The 18,695-nt window shown below is 43.8% G+C and overlaps 1 protein-coding gene across 3 annotated transcripts in view; it reads right to left on the bottom strand.

Moving 5' to 3' along the window:
* Positions 1-18,695, bottom strand: part of CASTOR2 (cytosolic arginine sensor for mTORC1 subunit 2) — a 160,093-nt gene that overhangs the window by 55,624 nt on the left and 85,774 nt on the right. For all 3 annotated transcript variants that reach the window (XM_065695024.1, XM_065695022.1, XM_065695023.1), the window contains one exon: positions 7,685-7,755. In XM_065695024.1, the coding sequence (XP_065551096.1) occupies positions 7,685-7,755 (71 nt within the window). The remainder of the gene's footprint in view (positions 1-7,684; positions 7,756-18,695) is intronic.

Below are 18,695 nucleotides of genomic sequence, written 5' to 3' on the forward strand. Positions count from 1 at the left end.
TGAATCCTATGGGACAGAAGCTACCTCCATTATTATCACGGCCCTTACTGTTATCAAAGCATTTCCACATGTTTACTAATTACTCTTTATAGGGCCTGTTATGAGGTGATTTAATAGGATTACCCCTATTTTTCAAACGTGGAAACTAAGACACAATGAGACTTGTCCAAGGTCAAACAGAAATGCGTGCAGCAGACCTGCGAACTTCATCACACTGCTCTGGCCCCCCGTGCCTTCTCCTCAAAAAAGAATTGTAACCCATTCATCACTGTGCACTTCCAGAGTTAGATACAAGGAATTCAACTGATTGGACTGAAAACCATAGACACATTGCACTGGGATTATGGGAGCTACCCGTGATCCACCATTAAGAGACTTTTTACCAAGGCTGACAGAAACCTGGAAAAAACTGATCACTGCATCATGAGAAACTAAAGCTGGCAAAGTTTCTGGGCACATAACTTGCCACCTCTGCCTGAAAGCCTCTGTCTAGTACAGACTGGATATAAGTTTGTTGGGCTTTCCCTTCTCACTTGACCAGGAGGATCCTCCAAGCCTGGGGGAGTGCCATGTGCTGGCATTTTGCAAGGGATTACCACGAAAGAAATGTTTTCTTTGTTTGCAGGTGATGACAGACTGGTTTTCTGGGAAGTTATTGTAGTCTCACCATTCCTAGACTAAGGTCACAGCATTTATGAGATGCCAAGGCAGAGGAAATCCACTTCCTCGTCAGGTCACGAACTTGAGAAAAATATGGCTTGAAACTTAATGGTTCACAGCAGCAATGTTCGGGAACTGATGGTTGAATGCTTTCAGCCCTGGGAAAAGGGTTTCTCTCTCTGCTGTGTCACTGATCCCTCAGCTCTCCCCATGATTCTGTTCTCAACCTGTAACGGAGGGGTAACAAGCACTTCCTCATCTCTCACAGGGTACTCCATATAAAATTGACTTAAAAAGCAGGGAAAGATCCCAAGCTGCAGTCCTGCCAACACATGCAACAAATGCTTCAAAAGGTCTTACAGTGCATATTCCACCTTGTCCCTTCCTTGCCATGGGCTGCAGAGTCAGCTACCCTGGCGTGGCTCCACCAAGCTGGCTCCACCAAGCTACCCTGGCGTGGCTCCACCAAGCAAATACAGGCAAATAACAAAAGCTACCAACTCCCCTTAAGTCCTGTCTTAAGCGAAAAAGCCTAGAAATGCACCAGTGGGACAGCAAGTGAATCGTCACATGCTCTGTAGTGAAATAAATAAGCAGGGTGCTACTTCTCTGTGGAGTGGCATCATGCTTTTAGATACCAACCTAAAATTTCACTAGATCATTCCATCATTTCAGCCAGAAAAGCTTTTTTAGGTCCTGCATTATGAGAGCCGGTTGATAAAAGCGAGCCATGGTATCTATCTTCATCTATCTCAGACTTTGGAAAGTGCTAGGAAGCAGCCAAGATGTAACAAATTTAAAGGAGGAAATCATGGCTAGTCAAGTGGTTCAGGAAGAGATGTCTGGGCTTTGTCACCACAGGCTGTGAAACAGAAATAGATATTGATACACACCCATCTGAAGGAGGAAACAGTGAAAAATATCTATTATTTATGCAGTATTTCTTTAAATAGCAGCAACCAAACCGGACCAGAAGAATTTGCATGGCAGGTTACAAACATTAAGAAATAACGTGTTCTAGCAATATTTGCAAACACACTCACGTGAGTTCTAAAGAGAAGTGCTCTTTTCCCCAGGTGACATAAGCCAGACCTTGAAATATTACATATTTCTCAACCTCCCCTCCCTCTCCCTAGAAGCTTTAACTACCAAACCCATCCTCCTCAGGAGAGTGCAGCAGTCCCATGTCATCGCAGGGCCTCAACATGCTTATTGATCTATATCACTGCAGGAATACCCTCCCCAGCCAAACGCTACAGATTTCTAATCAGCCAGTAGTCAAACCCCATGGTTTTAATTTGAATTTAAGTCATTAATACCACATAACCTCAAAAACCTGAAAACCACAGAGCCAGTGTAGTCTGGCCAATACAGAGATCCAAAAAGAGACCGACTGTGCACGTGTTTAATACAGAAAAACATCTTCTGCCTAGCAACCAGCAGGCTCTTCTGGCGGTCCAGGGGAAGGAATTCACTGCTATAAATGTCAGCAAGCAAATTAAGCCACTGTGTCCGAGATACAAAAGCCCAGTCACTGGGCAGTAAAAAATTAAAGGAGAAACAGTTCTAGAAGAAAAGTTCAAAAAACCCCAGATGCATCTATTAGCTTGCTTCATTCTGTATCTTTATTTAAAGTTACAGATTGCTCTCAGCTAGATGGGTTCTATGCTTGCACTTATTTAAAGGCTGATTTCTCGCCCACTTTATATACAGGATGAGAGAAAACACACTGAAAGCAATTTACTATTTTGATGTTATTGAAGAAGGGACTCAATGTGGTACTAAAGTGTATGATGGTCCTGAATCCAAGGTCAGATAGGGTACAGGTTGTGTGAGGAAGATGGTTACCAAAACAAAGCACTGCCAAGCAAGAGGGCTTATTTTCTTTTTATCCTTTCTTTTTATTAGAATGAGGTCAACGTTTTATGAATTCTGACAAAACCTCTCTGGCACTTGAACTAGCTGAGCTTTTTTCAAACAGTTCCATTATTTTTAATGTACTGGGCAATTTATCGTGAGGCATGAATTGAAAATAGGAGCCTCCTCATTCTGGGAAGTGTGTAAATGCATGGATTTCTGGCCTTAGAGAAGTTACTAGACATACAGGACAGCCAACGAAGGTTAAATAGGAAGGACTGGCACCTTTATCTTGCAGGTGAACGCCAGCGTGGGAAGACTGAGAGTCGTGCTCTATGTTCACACCAGGGATCTGCCCCAGAGAAGCAGATGTTTCCCACTGCTGCTTCAGTACTGAAATCAAATTGCCTTTCCTCTCCGGTTCACACTGTTCTGTGCAATTAGAGAAGTGCTGTAAAATGGGAGGCTGGGTGAATGACATTTCACTGAAAGTTTCCCAAGCAGAGCTATGACTAAACCTAGCAGTGGACTTCCAAGAGAAAAAAGGATGAGCTGGACTGCAGACAAACCAGCTGGACAAACCAAGAACAGAAAAGGGACAGTCAAAACAAACCCAAACACCCAAACTGCCTCTTTATCTCCAATAAAAGGCTCTCTGTATATATGGCACAAAAGCTGTGATGTGACAGCTGTCGGGTGTGCCACTGGAAGAACGTTGCTAACCCCAATCCCTATTATATTCTACCCAGATGGCATTGCCAGGACAGGAATGCAATGTCAGCAACTGCTTCCTGGTACACACCAACAAGGTTTCCAAGAGCATGGTCACCTTCAGACAGGCTGGCATGGGCTTTCCTTTCAGTGCGTGAAAGCTAAAGCCTTTAATGAAGGGATACTACTAGGACCAGTGAGACCACAGGCTATGCTGGTGAAGACTCCCAGAGACAGAGGCATGTCCTTCCTGCCCTTTGCAAAAGGGACTATGCAGTATCATAGGGGCTATGGCATATCTGCACCATGCACAGGCAGCTTCTGCTTTCAGTCAGACCTTGGGAGAGAAGCAAACCAAACAAATATACCCATATTTCATGGGGCAGCAGCCACTTGACTCTTGTGCCACGTGCTGGCTGCTCGGCAGGTGATAGATGCAAGGGTTTAACACGGCTGTCCAAGCACCCCAGTAGCTGAGACACTTGTCTTCATAGGAGGGCCCACGGCCAAAGTCCTTCTGCTAATTCATCTCAGTATCAACCAGGAAAAGTGCTTTCTGTGCACTGCCTCCTGTGTTATTTGCTGAATTCTTCCTCATTAACAGGCCAAAGCCCAAGAAACAGCCACTGGAACAAACAGGGTTCTGTGCAGATATAATCCCCACCTCACTGCTGAGGAATTAAAGCAAAGAATTAGGCTGTAGCCATTCCCTTCCAGCATGATGAATACTTAAGCAGGTTACAGATTTGCACTGCAGACATTTTCTGGGGAGAAGAAATAATGACTTCTTTACCAGCCCGACTCACTTGCTGCTCTCAGGGAAACAAGCCTGAGGATTATTTTTTGACTAAACAGTTAAGTATGATTATTGCATGTCAGTATACTTGAAGTGGTAACCTCAAGGATTGCTGAAAGTGCCAGCATTTCTCTAGCCTGTTCTTTTCCCTCCAGTGCTGTTTGTGACAGGCAGGAGCAGGGGCCTGGCTAACACAAGAGATGCCAGCTAACAGGACAATCTTCTCACTGCTGCTGCAGCGAGAATTCATACAGGAGCCCAAGAACGAAAGGTCCTAAGACTCACACAGTTTGTAAGTACTGCAAAACCGGAAGTTACCTGGAGAGGAAAAGAAGTCCCTTGCTGCTGGACTTGCTACTAAACTGCTCACTAAAGATGAAGATTTACCCTGTAATTCTTGATCTGAACCTGGCACTTCAGTGATGCACCTGAGGCAGAGATGACTGGTCCTGTTTTGCAAGAAAGTGGGGTGTTGCAATTCTTACAGATTTTGATCCTGTCCAAACCCAGGGGCTGACTGCACGCTGTATAAAAGCCAAGTGAGGTTCTTTCTCCTGCGACATCTACAGCCACACTGTGAGGGGAAGCAGGCAGCAGAGCCCTGTTACAAGGCATCCTTAGGTGGTAGATCTTGAATTCCTCCACGTCCTGGGTTTAGCAGTAGCAGTTTTTTCTCCTTCTTAGTAGCTGGTGCAGTGCTGTGTTTTGACTTCCAGCCTTGGAACAGAGCTGATAACACTGATTGTTTTTAATGGTTGCTAAGTAATGTTCACCCTGACCAAAGACTTTGTGAATCTCATGCTCTGCCAGGGATGAGGGGAGGCCGAGAGGAAGCAGAGACAGGACACGTGACCCAAACTAGCCAAAGGGGTATTCCATACCACAGCACGTCATGCCCAGGGAGGTAACTGGGAGTTATCCGGAAGGGCACGGGCCCTCTCCGGGGGGATGTCGAACTCGTTCGGCAGTGGTATTGTATTCTCTTCCCTTGTTATTTTCTCTTATCATTATTATCATTGGTGGTAGCAGTAGTGATTTCCGTTATACCTTAGTTACCGGGCTGTTCTTATCTCAGCCCGTGGGAGTTACATTTTTTTGATTCTCCTCCCCATCCCTCTGGGAGTGGGGAGGGGAAGAGGGAGGAAAGAAAGAGGGAGGAAAGAGGGGTGGAGTGAGTGAATGAGCTGTGTGGCTCGGTTTAAACCACGACACTCCAGACTGTGGAAAACTAACAGCATATGGAAATGAGGTACAGGGATGCAACAACAGTGGAGAGGCTAACCCTGAGAGGAAGCTTTGCATGTGGTGGTGACAATTCAGAAAGAGCATGAGCTGGACACAAACCCAAAGGGCATAGGGGTTGTGTTAGTAGAGTTAGCAGGATGAAGAGCATATGAGTTTTGCCAGCAGATCATCACTTACTAGGAAGAAGCAATGAAAAGGTGAGAAAGCTGCCAGCTCTATGACTACTACCCACTCTGGGGTTTTGCACCTGGTTGCCATGCCATGCTGTAGTAGAGGATGGCCTCAGCATGCTCCTTCCTTCCTCTCCATTGCCTGGAAGGTGTTAACTTCTCCTGCAAAGCTCTGCTGTAACACCCTGAGTGCACCCAGTGTATTTGAATTCAAAAGGATGTTCTGTGCTGCCAAACCCACAGCCTAACAGAAGCTACAGGGGCACTGGAACTATCAGCAGTAAATTCCTGTGCCTGTGAGAGCCAAGGTAACAAAGTCAAAAGGGCCCAAGCAGAGGACTGCTGCTTTGACATGTCTGCTTCACAGAGATAACCTGAGGCACCAGTGGGACACGCAGCTCAAGGACACTGGTTTGGCTGGACCTGGGATTTGCTCCAAGTACAACCAGTGGCACACACACTGCAACACACTTTCCCACTAGGCATGCACAAAACCACTGCTTGAGTTTTACCTTTGTTTCAAGCTGGAATAACTTCCAGACAGATAAATGGCAGCGTGGCTGCTGGAGGCTGAACGGGGGTGGCTGCAATTCAAACTTGCCACCAACAATTGAATTGAGGAATCTGCCTTGTGCCAAGCAGGCACAGAATCAAGTGCCATGGATGTCACAGACACAGATGTGATGAGGGAGACAAGCATGCCTCTAGTGTGGCAAATCTGCAGGGACAGCATGCTCCAGTGATGAATTCTTGCTCTGTCACATGCTGTGGCCCGTGCAAAAAAACGACAAACCCTTTCTCCAACTTCGGTGACTTAAAATGAAGCTCTTGAAGGGAGGTTTGCATCCTGCTATCATGGTGAAACCAAGTTTGATTTTCCCTAGATGCCACCGATAATATAAAGCTGATACTGCCAATGGTAATACAAGTTTTGTGCAGATGCTGCTCCCTGAACAAGTGCAACAAGGGACAATCTGGCAGCAGCATCGCTTTGTAACCTCCTCTTTTGGGAGCAAAAGCCGAGCATGTGACAATACGCTTTCAGTCAAAGCACACAACTGCCAGACTTCAAACAGAAATAGCTGTGAAGAGGCACTCACCTATGCTCAACCCAGTGATTATTTTATGATAATGTTTAGCCACCACTGTAGTGTTCTACAGTGTAATAATTTATTCTATTCTATGTTTATGAGCACTCCTGAAACAGAAAGGGGAATAATTCAATAATGCTGTTGATAATAAAACTTTGACTCTGCACTAAATAATGATGTTATAGTTTCTAATTTTCTCCTTAGGGTTTGGATATTACAAACCCATTGACTACTACAGTGTCACAAGTAGCTACTCGACAGTTAATTCCTGTTCATGAATGAAATCCTCTTTTTTCACATTTTAATATATTTTCTCCAAGCCAGTAAGAAGTGGAGACTTTTAATTCCAATCGCAGAAAGCAGGGACTGAAAAAACATGAGAAGAACAGCCACACAACGTTTCCTCGTTCCATCACCTCAGTAGCACTGCTACAGACAACCTCTGCACACGGTAACTGTTATTACAAATTATTTCCATCGCCAAAGCCAAACCATTCCCTCCATCAGCACTCGCCCAATGCCAAGCGTCTGCAGTTCCCAAGCACACGCCAACCACCTTCTCTGACAGAGCCAACCCCACCTTTGACACAGGCTCAGAGAGACCTTCATCCACCACAGGCAAAGACAGCACATTTAGCACTGAGAAAGATGGGTGTAAGAAAGGGAGATCAATCCCAGCTCAGTGATGAGCTGAAGGAGCTGATTTGCAGCCCCACAGCACTGTGACAGTTATGGGGATGACACAAACCACTCATCTTCAAGTGCTCCTCTTAAAGAGAGAAGTTGAAGGAATAAGCTGGAATAGAAGATGTGGTGTGCTTGGGGAGGCTTGGGGACAAAGGCCAGCTAGCTTTAATACAGTGATATACAGATGAGTTTCCTTTTTCAAATATGCTTAAACTGCTCTTCAAGACTTGTGTGTGCTCTTCTCCCAGCATTAAAATATATTCATATTCCATGTGTGAAATGCCTTGTAGAGCACAGCAGCAGAGACTGTGTGCTTAAGTGATCAAAGCACCTTTCATAGCTGTAGCACTAGCACTGACAAACAGACCTGTTCTAACAAACACTCTGGTTTATAACTCAGCGAGAGATGACATGTTTTCCTCCTCCACCCCAGGCTGGATACCCAAGTGGCACACACCAACACTTACCTAGGAAGCCCTCTTCATCCACAATGATGGTGTAGTCCTCTGGGGTTTCTGTGAGGCTGAAGAACTTGCACCTGGAAAAGGCAAACAGCAGGAGAACACAATTAGCTGCTGGATAGAGCAAAGAGCCTGGTCTTCCACCTAAAGCAGAGGTCCTTTTCCACCCAAGCTGTGCTGGAGGAAGGAGTCAGGTTCTGGTGTTTATGGAGGGGCCTGAGGCATTAACAGACCTGGATTTTATTCCTAGCTCAGCCACTCACGCTGTGTGACCCACATTCCCTGCTGCCTGCCTATGCACAATGGAGCTGGTAAAACACTTATTATTTTTATGACTTAGTTCTTAGTTACTTTTCTTAATTACCATATCCCTTAAGGCTTCCTGTCACAGCCCAAAACCTGCTGCATTGCACTGACACAGAGCAAAATGGTTTACTCCCTAACTGATCACTCCAGCATCCTCCAAAAGCCTTCCCACGGTTCACACGTGCACCCTTATTCCCTGTTTGCTCACTGAAGTTTGCTGCCTTGCCAAAGTTGACATCTAATCAAGCTCCCATATTTCTTGCTGTTTCAGAGGCTTTTCCCACCAGCAGAGAGCATCCAAATTCCCCTTGCTGGCCCTTGCCTCTTCCCTCAACAGATGCCTCCCTTCTCTGGGGAGCTCCAGATGAAGAGACAAGTGGCAGTGGCCATCGAGCACATGAAAACATGGTCAAGGTGTCCCGTCCCTCCGATCGCCTATTGCCTCTGTTCTGTTCCGTGCTCATCTTTCAACACGAGAGGCCACATGCAGCATAGTCTCTCCATCTCATTCAGCACTGAGCACAATGTCACCTCTAACATGAGATACAAAGCCAATGTGACATGGGATTCTTCCACTGTACACACACAAACAAAAAAGCCGCAGGCTTAAGTTTTAACATCACACATAGCTGGAAAGGTTTTTTCCCTGACACCAATACACATACAGCAACATCTACTGAAAAACCCAGTCACTTTCTCCAGCTTCTCTCCAATTGGTCCCCAGCAATGGCAGGAAGGTTTGCACAACATTCTGCAAGCTCACATTCACCTTCAGCAGAGCACACGCTTGTCGTATCAGCACAGCACTGGCCGCATGCCGCGAGCCAAGCAGGGCTCCCAGCCCCTCCAGGAGCATGCCAGAGCACATGGACCCTGCTTACCACCCAAACCATAAGAGACGTTTTCCCCTCTGGGAAGCTAAATTGGACACAACAGGAAGAGCCTGTGTCTGTAAGGTCCAAAAACCAGGATTTTTTAGTTGCACTGGAATACTACCAGATTTACCTGAGGCAACCTACAGAAAGGATTTTAAATACCAGAAAGAGAAAGATCATTTCTAAGCCCCACAGATTTCCCAGTGTAATCACAGTATTCCTGTGTGGAGCAGGACTCAGCAACCAGGAACTACCAGGGCTTCTCAGCACTCCTGAATACGCGTTCCAAAGTCTTCAGGACTTCTGAAAGCCAAGAACCTCACACTGGTGGCTCAAGATTTCAGAAGATGGGAACATTCACTTGATTAGAGAATCAGACTAAAAACTGGCTTGAGTGTTCTTTTGACTGGCTGAAAAGAACAAAGCTTGCAGCTATCCCCTCCAAAAACAAGGAGGAAAATGAGACGGCTGCTGCCCTCCCCCCCACCCCATCAGAAAAACTGGAAGAACCAACATGCAACTCTATTAGTGATCTGCCATGTAACCAGCAGGACTTCATGTAAATGGAAAGCGTTACACAACCTGCCTTTAGAGACTCGTCCTGTTTTCCTGGAAGCATCCGTCACAACAGTCAAGCACGACACTCTCTCTCCTGGCAGACATATCACTATAAAATACAGAAGTAGCCCCACCACAACAGAAACCACAACTTAATTATTTTGTGTCATTGGTAATAGCTACTGTGACAGGCACATTTACTAACTCAACTCTCTCCAGGAATGGTGCCAAGAGAAGCAGAAAACAGTAGCAGCCCACTTTTTTTACTCTCACTTCTTAGCTGCGTAAAAAGGACTTTTTACTGCTCCAGGTGGATCCCAGGAGGTGTATGTATTTATTATTTAGTGGATGAATACCCTGGAGAAGTCACCGAGCTAAAATTCTTTGCTTCTACTTCATGTCTGAGCCACGTGCATGCTGACTAGGGAGAAGCGTGTGGTCTTGAAGGAAACATTAATATTACAAAAGGAGAAAATGTATCCTGATCTGCAATGGCATTTATGGAGGAATTTTGTTCCAGAACAATAATACATGTCTGTGTGCACACATTGGCCCCAGCAGAAAAAGCCTGATTGTGACAGATGTCATTTTCTTAGCACACATCTAAAAGTGATGATATTTAAGGGGTATGTACAAATGAAATCCTGTAATTGCTCACTCAGAATGCACATCAAAACCTCACATCTTCATACACCACCTCCAAGCCCAATCCCCACCTCAATGCCATTCTGTAAAAGGCCAGCAGTGTAGAGCCATCTGAATTTAAAGTCTCTTCAGCAGCACAGGCATCAGTGGCTCTTGTGGCACATCCACTTTGTTCAAACCAATGAGGCATTCTTTTTCCCAGGGAAAATCTCAAACTGAAACGCTGGAATTGCAAACACTGTCTGATAAAATATAGCACGGAAAACTCTCCTACAACTTGGCAGCAGCGCATGCTGCCAAAACTCAAGTCTTCGCCCTAAAACCTGTGCCTCAGCATGGATATGTAAAGATCTACTGTGAGTGCAACTCAAGATTTGTCTTGACTCATCAATGACAGAAGGAACTCAATGTCATATTTCTCTCCCACACTATATACTACACATGCCTCTTCCATTCATGCTATTCCAATCATTTCTCTTTCCACCAGTTCTTGATAAGCTGAATTCCAACAGCATTTTTTACTATTACACTGAAGCCAAGAAAGGAAAAGAATTGCCCTTTAATCATTTTGAGACATTGGGCAAGCAGAATTTCTCTGAGTACTCCGGGAAAGCATATATGTAAGAGGATATTTTTAGTTTCCTAATAGCCAAATCTCAGATAGATCCTTCTGGATTTCTGTCTTCTTCGTGTTTCAGCACATTTCCACTTCAGCACTGTTGCTGACTTCGACTGCCTGACAACATATGTCTTTTTCTGGCAACGCAGCAAATGTAGACCAATCTATTATTAGATTGTATCTTTGAAACTGCAAAGCTCACACTGTGTATGGAAGTAATACCCAAGCCTGCACAGAGCAGGAAAGCACGTGTAGGATGCAGCAACAGCGTCATCTCAGTTTCCAAAGAGCACTCAGGTCTCCACAGGAGAAGAAAGCAGACAAGAGAGTGGACTAGCTGGCCTCACAGGTCTGCAGCAGAGGTGTCTCCTCAAGATGTCTGGTCCCCAAGGCCTACCTGGATCATGAGGTGATAATATGGGAATGAACATGACTTTCATGGATTGTAGGTGTGACAGAAAGCACAAATTTGTGGGAATACTGCTATGGGTCGTTGGAAAGTTCAGCACAGAACAGGCCTTTAAGGAAGCTACAAGTCTTGTCTTCTCATTTATAAGGAAACTACTTAGTTAATTGTTGCTTCAGGAGGATGAAGTGCCGCAAAGCTGTGTGTTCTGTGGGAAAGATCCTTCCCAGTAGCAGACGGGCAACTGGCCTCCCAACATGTCAGAAACCATGGTCTAGTGCCATTCAAAAGCAACATAATGCCTAAAGGCATTCAAATGCAAACTCTGGAGGTAATCCACAAGTTTGGAAATAAGCAGTATAATAACTGAACAGGAATCAAGCAGCAGCAGAAAGTTGATCTGAGTGAATATGAAAAACATATTCTGGTTTTATTCCAGACTGTCATCTCATTTTAGATGAGAAGGGATTTGTATGCTTCACTCTGCACATTATCAATACATACTCTTAGTACAGAAAGACAGTCTCATGCACATCATCCAGTTCTTGGTGATCTTAACTTCTCTGCAGTTTATAAATAATGACAAGAAGGGGACTGTAGCATGACATATTGTGAAATGTATTTAGGAACACAGCGAAGAATGCTTGTGCTGTTAATGTGCTCCTGAGTAACACATGACAGAACAAGAGGAAACAGCCTCAAGTTGCACCAGGGGAGGTTTAGATTGGATAGTAAGAAAAATGTCTTCACCAAAAGGCCTGTCAAGCACCAGAACAAGCTGCCCAGGGCAGTGGTGGAGTCACCATCCCTAGAGGTGACACAGACATGTAGATGTGGTGCTTCAGGACACAGTTTAGTGTGGACTCGGCTGGGTTAACAGTTGGACTTGATCTTGAAGGTCTTCCAATCTAAATGATTCTATGACATATTTGTGTAACATGCTAAGTACTTCACACCATCAAGTGTGATATACAAGTCTATATCATCAAATAGCACTGAAAATTGCAGAGGGTGAAATGGTGCATGTTTTCTAAACAGTGTATTTGTTTGTTAGACAAAATACTTCATCATCTTTTCAGTGAAACTGATAAAACACAGCTTAGCAGAACTCCTAAGACAAAATAAGCCCCTTGCAATAGGTGTCAGTTGACTTTCCACTCAGATCAGAAAGTGGTGGGGTCACCTTTCTTATGGTACCTTAATTCTGCAGCCTGGTATTAGAAGGCTGCTCTCTGTTGAAAGGAGCATTATTTTTCCTATGAGCTGTTTAAACAAACTCCACACTACTGACCCTACCAGGGGAAATTAAAGATGTTACAGCACTGTTAGGAAAGGTCAAAGGACAGCAGCAACATTCCTTACTGTCATTAGCTGTGCTCAGATCTGGGACGGAGACATTAGCAAACACAATCGGGGACCGCCAACTGTGATAGCAGAGTTTGGTTCATTATAGAAAGTTAATCATTTTCAAAACCAACACAGAACAAAACTAACAGATTTGTGGCCAAGGAAAGCAAGCACTCCTGAACAGACATAAATTCAGGGAAATCCTACAGCTTGTGCTATGCCAAAACCTCCAGCACGATAACCATGATGGTCTTGTCTAATCCACAATAGTGACAGTTTAAACTACAGATTACATTGTGTGAATTTAAAAGGGGTGAACCTTCAGTCAGCTCCTCTCTTTGCTACTTTTGTGTAGCTGGGGAAGTTATCTAAGCCTTGCTTTAGACTATGAGACAACTGGGAGAAGAATAATAGAGAACCGTTAGCACCCTGAAGGAACAGAAATCAAGACAAAACACAAGAAGGATGATGTGCAATATTGAAAGTAAAATAAACAGATGTGGATGTGCTGAAGAAGATACTGCTCTTAAGTACAGCTCACTGATAAACGCAGGACACATGGCAAAAATAAATGTGGATTATGCCGAAAAATGTTAGCTGGGTGTCTACTGAGTTGGCCCTCATCAGACCACTATCAAACTGTGCTTCAAGTCTTCATCAGAACAGCTCCATGGGGTCTGGACTACAAGAGCCCATGCAAATTAAATTATTGCTGCAAATGAAAGATCAGCCATAGCTTGAAACAAAACCAACCAGTAATTCTGATAGGATTCCTATTTTTCTGGAGTCAGACTTGGTCAGTCCAGACTTCCCAAGCTGCATATTAAACAAAGCTACAATATTCAAGAGTTATCCTGCAACATAACCACAGGACGCATTTTTTTGGTTCTTTAAACACACATTTGGAGTTTACTTTGTACAACCAGCAAAGCCCAATTAATGGTGCTTTCAGAAGTCAAAGTACAGTGTCTGCAGCATTACTTATTAAAACTGTTACCTAGGATACTAAAACATATCCTTCCCTCATTTGTCATGACAGCATTTTTTAAATACTTCCTAAAAAAAACAATTAGAAAGCAACATGCAACTTGGCTGGTTTATCTCCCCACCTTCAACAGGCTTCCACCATCATTTACACCATTCTGTAAGAAAATCTGTTTTATCTCAAGTTATGTGTAGAAAAAAATTCTTGCCAAATCTGAAGACAGAAGCCAAAACTATACTGAAGCAGTAGTAAGAAAATACACATGAAGAAACTAAGGCATGCTGCATGCTGGAAAGAAGAGGAAAGCTCAGCTTACTGAAGGACACTATCTAAGGGAGATAAAAAGGTCTGAGTCCACTCAAGTGCATCTCCCTCATTAAGATGAATGTGAATAATGCCAATTTCCCACCCCAGCACGAATGCCAACAGGCAAAGAGTCTGTGGGGCTTAGCAGAGATGCACTGCAGGAGGTTAACATGTTGTTTAAGTCCATGCAAGCATTTCTGTGCTCATCTGTTATCTGTTCACTTAAGGAGCTAAAGAGAGGGCCTTGTGAACTCAATGAGAACACTCAAACCAATGACTTTAGGTGCAGATATACTGAAGCTAACGCATCTTCTATTTCCAAGACTTGTCCCAGGCATGAATCTGTAAAATAATTTACTGACCTGACGTAATTAAAAGTTATTCTTAGCACCCATTTTTCTTGCAGGGTCATAAATTATCTCAAGTGAGCTCTGCTGTGCAATTTTTACTCGGAACATCACCACTCACCACCTATGCTAGTGAATGGGGCTGAATCAAAAATCTGGATCCGAACTTTACTGCTCTGGCTGGTGCCCAGATGATGCAAGTGCCAGGTGCTTGGCAGGAGCCCTTCCATCCACACAGTGAGAGAAGTCAACCCAGTTACTTCCAAATGCCTGCTTGCGCTTTGGGACTCCAATCTGTAAGGCACCGTGTAAGCACCTGCAGTAATAAGGGTGCTCAAGGGTGCAAAGCACAAGGACAGGAGCCTGCAGCAGATCATCACTTGTGCTGCACCTCACTTCACACAACCACAGGGTGTCATTCTTGAGGTTTTAGCATTCTTACTGGATGTTTAGTGGTACTGGATAATGATGTTCGTAAGGACCTCGTAGATACAATGCATCTGAAAGCCTATCTGGTGCTCAGAGATGAAGCAGCTAAAATAACATCAGTTATAGCAGCATAATTTCAGTTTTCCTGATGTCATCTTAAAAGTAAAAAAAAAAAAAAAAAAAAGCAAAAGTGAATTACCTCACCTCTGCTTCTCATTTACCACATTCTTCTGTCTTCTCTGCCATCAAACTTCCCAAAATGGGGCAAGAGAAGTTGAAGGCGCAAGTTCTTGATAAATCAAAACTAGGAAATCACTTCTAGTTTCAAGCTGAAACACTTCCTTAATTAATTAAAACAAAACATTTCATGGAGGGCACTACTCCAGTTTGACATAACTGTGCCCCTCCAACCTTCGTTGGTTGATGCCTTCTGCTTGGGAAATGTTTACCTCGGTGCAGCAAGTGACAAGGAGGATGGAAGAATCCAGCAGTCACGATTAAGAGTTGCTAACTGAACAAGATCCTCCACTAATCTTACAGGTAAACAAATATTGGAACAAATCAGCATTCAGATGGGTAAATGCTCACACCTCCTACCCTCTCTTCTCAGGCCTTTGAAACTATGCTGTGTTTCACAGCACTTATGACTGCCACATACATCTCACTTGCTCCCTGGCAACTGAAGGTTCTCTCTCTGGCGTGCACATGTCACATGCACTACAAATGCTGCTGTTGAAGTAGGTTTCACAGTCCCACCACACTAAGTGAGGTACGACAGACCCCACCTTCCTCTTCTGCAGCCACTGATGAGCTGCACAGCATTGTGCTGGCTTTTTCCCATGTTGGAAAACTCATTTTTATCGGGGAACACTGAAAGGCAGGAGAGAAGGCTGGAGGAGGGGAGAAATGAGAAAAAAGAAATATATTTGGTTAGGTTTTGCTTTCCCCAATGCTACTTGAACTTTCTAGATTTATTATGGGCAAAAAATGTCAGGTGTCAAGACTGCTGATGGAAGTAGCTGCTTTTCTCCTTGAAAGCAGACATCTCTCCATGCTCTAACTGCTAGAGACAGGAAACAGAGGAGAATTACTAGGTCATTCATCTTCTGTTATTCTCACAAACATGTTATTCACACAAAAATCTGTTGCTTAATACTGTCTGCAAGGTACTAGTTTTCTTTCCTGTCATCACACAGCAATTCTGAGCCCAAATTCATCAGCAGATGGGTGAACATGAATGGAGTGGACTGTGTATCATTGTCTTTTGACTGTACAGAAACCATGATCATGCTTGTCTGTAGGGAAACTCAGCCATAAAGTTAGTAACAGGTGCTCCTTCACACTCCAAATGACTTCCTATTTTTCTTACAGCACAGATTTGGCAACTTTGAGTTCTGGAAGAATAATGATGAGCTGATTTTGCCTACCTGTCAAAGTCCCTCGGCTGCCCTCGGCACCCCCAGCCTCCAAGCCTGGTGGGATGGGAGCAACGCCTTCCCAGTGTGAAGGCAGGTGGTAACACACCTCCTGGGTTACAGGACCCGATCCCAAAGGCTGCAGACACATTCCTATCTGTGAGGAGGTGAGCAGGGGAGGTTGTGGCCATTGCTTCTGACCTAAGCCTACACAGAAGCAAGGAAAGCGCTTCTCCCTTTAGGCAAACCCATAAATCAGATCAGGAATTAACTTAGTCTGCTTATTTAGACAGCAATGTCTTTGAATTTACAAATATGAAAGTGAGACAAGACTCTTATCCACTTAAAACAACAAAAAACAACTCACGCCACAACCACTAGAGTTGTGTTACTAACTCCAGAGACTCCAACCGAACACCTTGCTCCATACTGGTGCTATGGGCCAGCCTACGACTCAGCTTCCATTTGTGATACATTCCTAAAACCATCCTTGTTGAGAAGTATGGGAAGATAAAACCAAGCCAAACCTCATCATATTCTCATTTCTTGTGCTAATGGGAACTGAGTGAGCATCTCAGACATCACTCTGCTCATGTTGTACTGCTGTTCTTCCTCCAGCCTTTTTTTTTGAGCCAACATATCAGAAACAAAGCAACAGAGCAAGAGCAAAGACTGGAATTCCCAAACTTGCAAAAATCCTAACATCATTCGCAAAGATGAAGCTGCTATCTGATGCATCATGCAGTGCTGCCTGTGCTAATTTCCATCTCCAAGGACGATGGCAAAAGTGCACATAATTTCTTATTCAAGTCCTTTAATTTGTTCCTTTTAGTTTGATGCCCCCCCCTCCCCCCAAGCATCTTTAACAATATTGTTTACAGGTTTATCATTATTAATGCCAGGAAAGTCATTTTTCAAATCTCCAGAGAGGGTCAATGGATGTTTACATCAAAATGGGAAGAGCTCTCTGCTGTGGGAGAATGCTGTAATCAGATTGCTGAAGGGGAAGCAGGAGCAGTAAATGAAAAGGAAGCTTACTTTGTGTGCATTGGAAGAGGATTCATTTTTTATCTAACACTTAACTAATTGATTCAGACACACCTTTTCCTCTTCTTTCTTTGCTCTCCCTGCAGTCTTAAAGCCAATCTATTGAGAGCCAACTTACCCACACAAGAGACACAAAAGCAATTCTTTCCACGTGAAATAGCCCATCATTTATTTAAGCAGAAGGTAACTGGCTTTAAAAACTTTTTTCTTTACAGCAGTAACAGTATCCCCTGATCTGTCAAGGCTGAAGTTTCAGCACAGAGAGGTGGAGCACAAGGCACAATTTTCCTTAACCACAAAATTATCTTCCACAAATCTGACACTGAACTGAGAAACATGTTACAGATGTGGGTGTGGGACCTAAGGTTTGCAATTGGAAACAAACCATGATTTAATGTACAACAAAGGCTCATGAATACATTTGACCAACTGGATCCAGAAGGATTATCGGATGAAGACAGTGCAAATGCTGAGAAAAAGAGCAAGCCCTGTTTGCTTTTCCTTTCCCAAACAGGGACAATACATCAGTACTGGCAAGTTTGACCCTCTCCTGTATTACTCCTTTAATGCCCTCTGCTGCAGAATACTGACTTTGAAATGCTACCAACAATAAAATATAATGAAGTTTTCCTGAGTGCAGTGCAGCTGCACGTCCAAACCCAAATATTTGGGGTTCATAGTAGCTATCATTGTGTTCAGCCAAACCCCAATGATTATTTTGTGGACAGCACTGAAAAACACAGACTGCAGAGCATATGCTTTTTATTTCAAAGATGGGAGAAACCCAGGCTCAACCCAATGGGGGCAAGAGGTTCTTATAATATTGCTTCGAGATACAAAAGGAGGAGGAAGAAACAGAAAAACTGTGGTGGACTGGAATTGATGAACTTGTTTCCCTGCAGGAACCATAAACACAATTTTCCCAGCATGGGACATAATAGTTCTCCCACAAATTACTAAAATATATTTCCAGCGCTCAATATAGAAAGCTAGATGCACAAGAAATGTTTGCAGCTTCAATGCAGGCAGTAATTGAGAACATGTGTGGCAGGGGGATTGGAGGGGGAGGAGAAGGAGAGCAAGCCATACTCCATCGGAACAGAGCAGCAGGAGAAATACATTTCAGTCCTCAGCTTCCATTTGCAAGCGGGTCCAAACCCCACATTTTACTCCATCCGGAGGGAACGCTGTCTGTGAGGCTGCACCTCAACCCCAAATCAAATGCACATTCACAATTTAAGGGCCATTGTTCAGCTTGAATTAAAAAAGTATATAATTTCATCAGCTTTCCCTTAAACACAGAGAGTGAGTTTAGTTTCTTGTATGAATTAAGGACATGTTTATGGGAAAAGCTACCTTTGATTCCTCTGGTTCTCTCAGGCTCTGCTTTTGGGTCCTGCCCAACATGGGTATTAACTAGCCCAGCCATGAGCAAGAAAAGCAGTATTCCTGCATATTCCAGCTGACATTACATGCAAACAGTGTTGTGGATGTGCCTGTAGCCTGCCTTCCATAAAACCACAGTTAAGGTGTTTACCAATTCTACCACACTCGGAGGGAATGAAAGGAAGCTTCATTTGCTTCCTTTGCTAATGAAGCAAGAAGAACGTCAATTCTCTCTTTTTTTTTTTTTTGGATAGTTCGCTATACACATAAGCAAGAAGGAAAATACATTTCAAGATCTATTCCTTTTTAATTTAATACTAACAACCCACAAAGTTTCAGCCTTGGA

Source organism: Lathamus discolor, chromosome 14 (assembly GCF_037157495.1).
Source record: "Lathamus discolor isolate bLatDis1 chromosome 14, bLatDis1.hap1, whole genome shotgun sequence".
Taxonomy (NCBI): domain Eukaryota; kingdom Metazoa; phylum Chordata; class Aves; order Psittaciformes; family Psittacidae; genus Lathamus; species Lathamus discolor.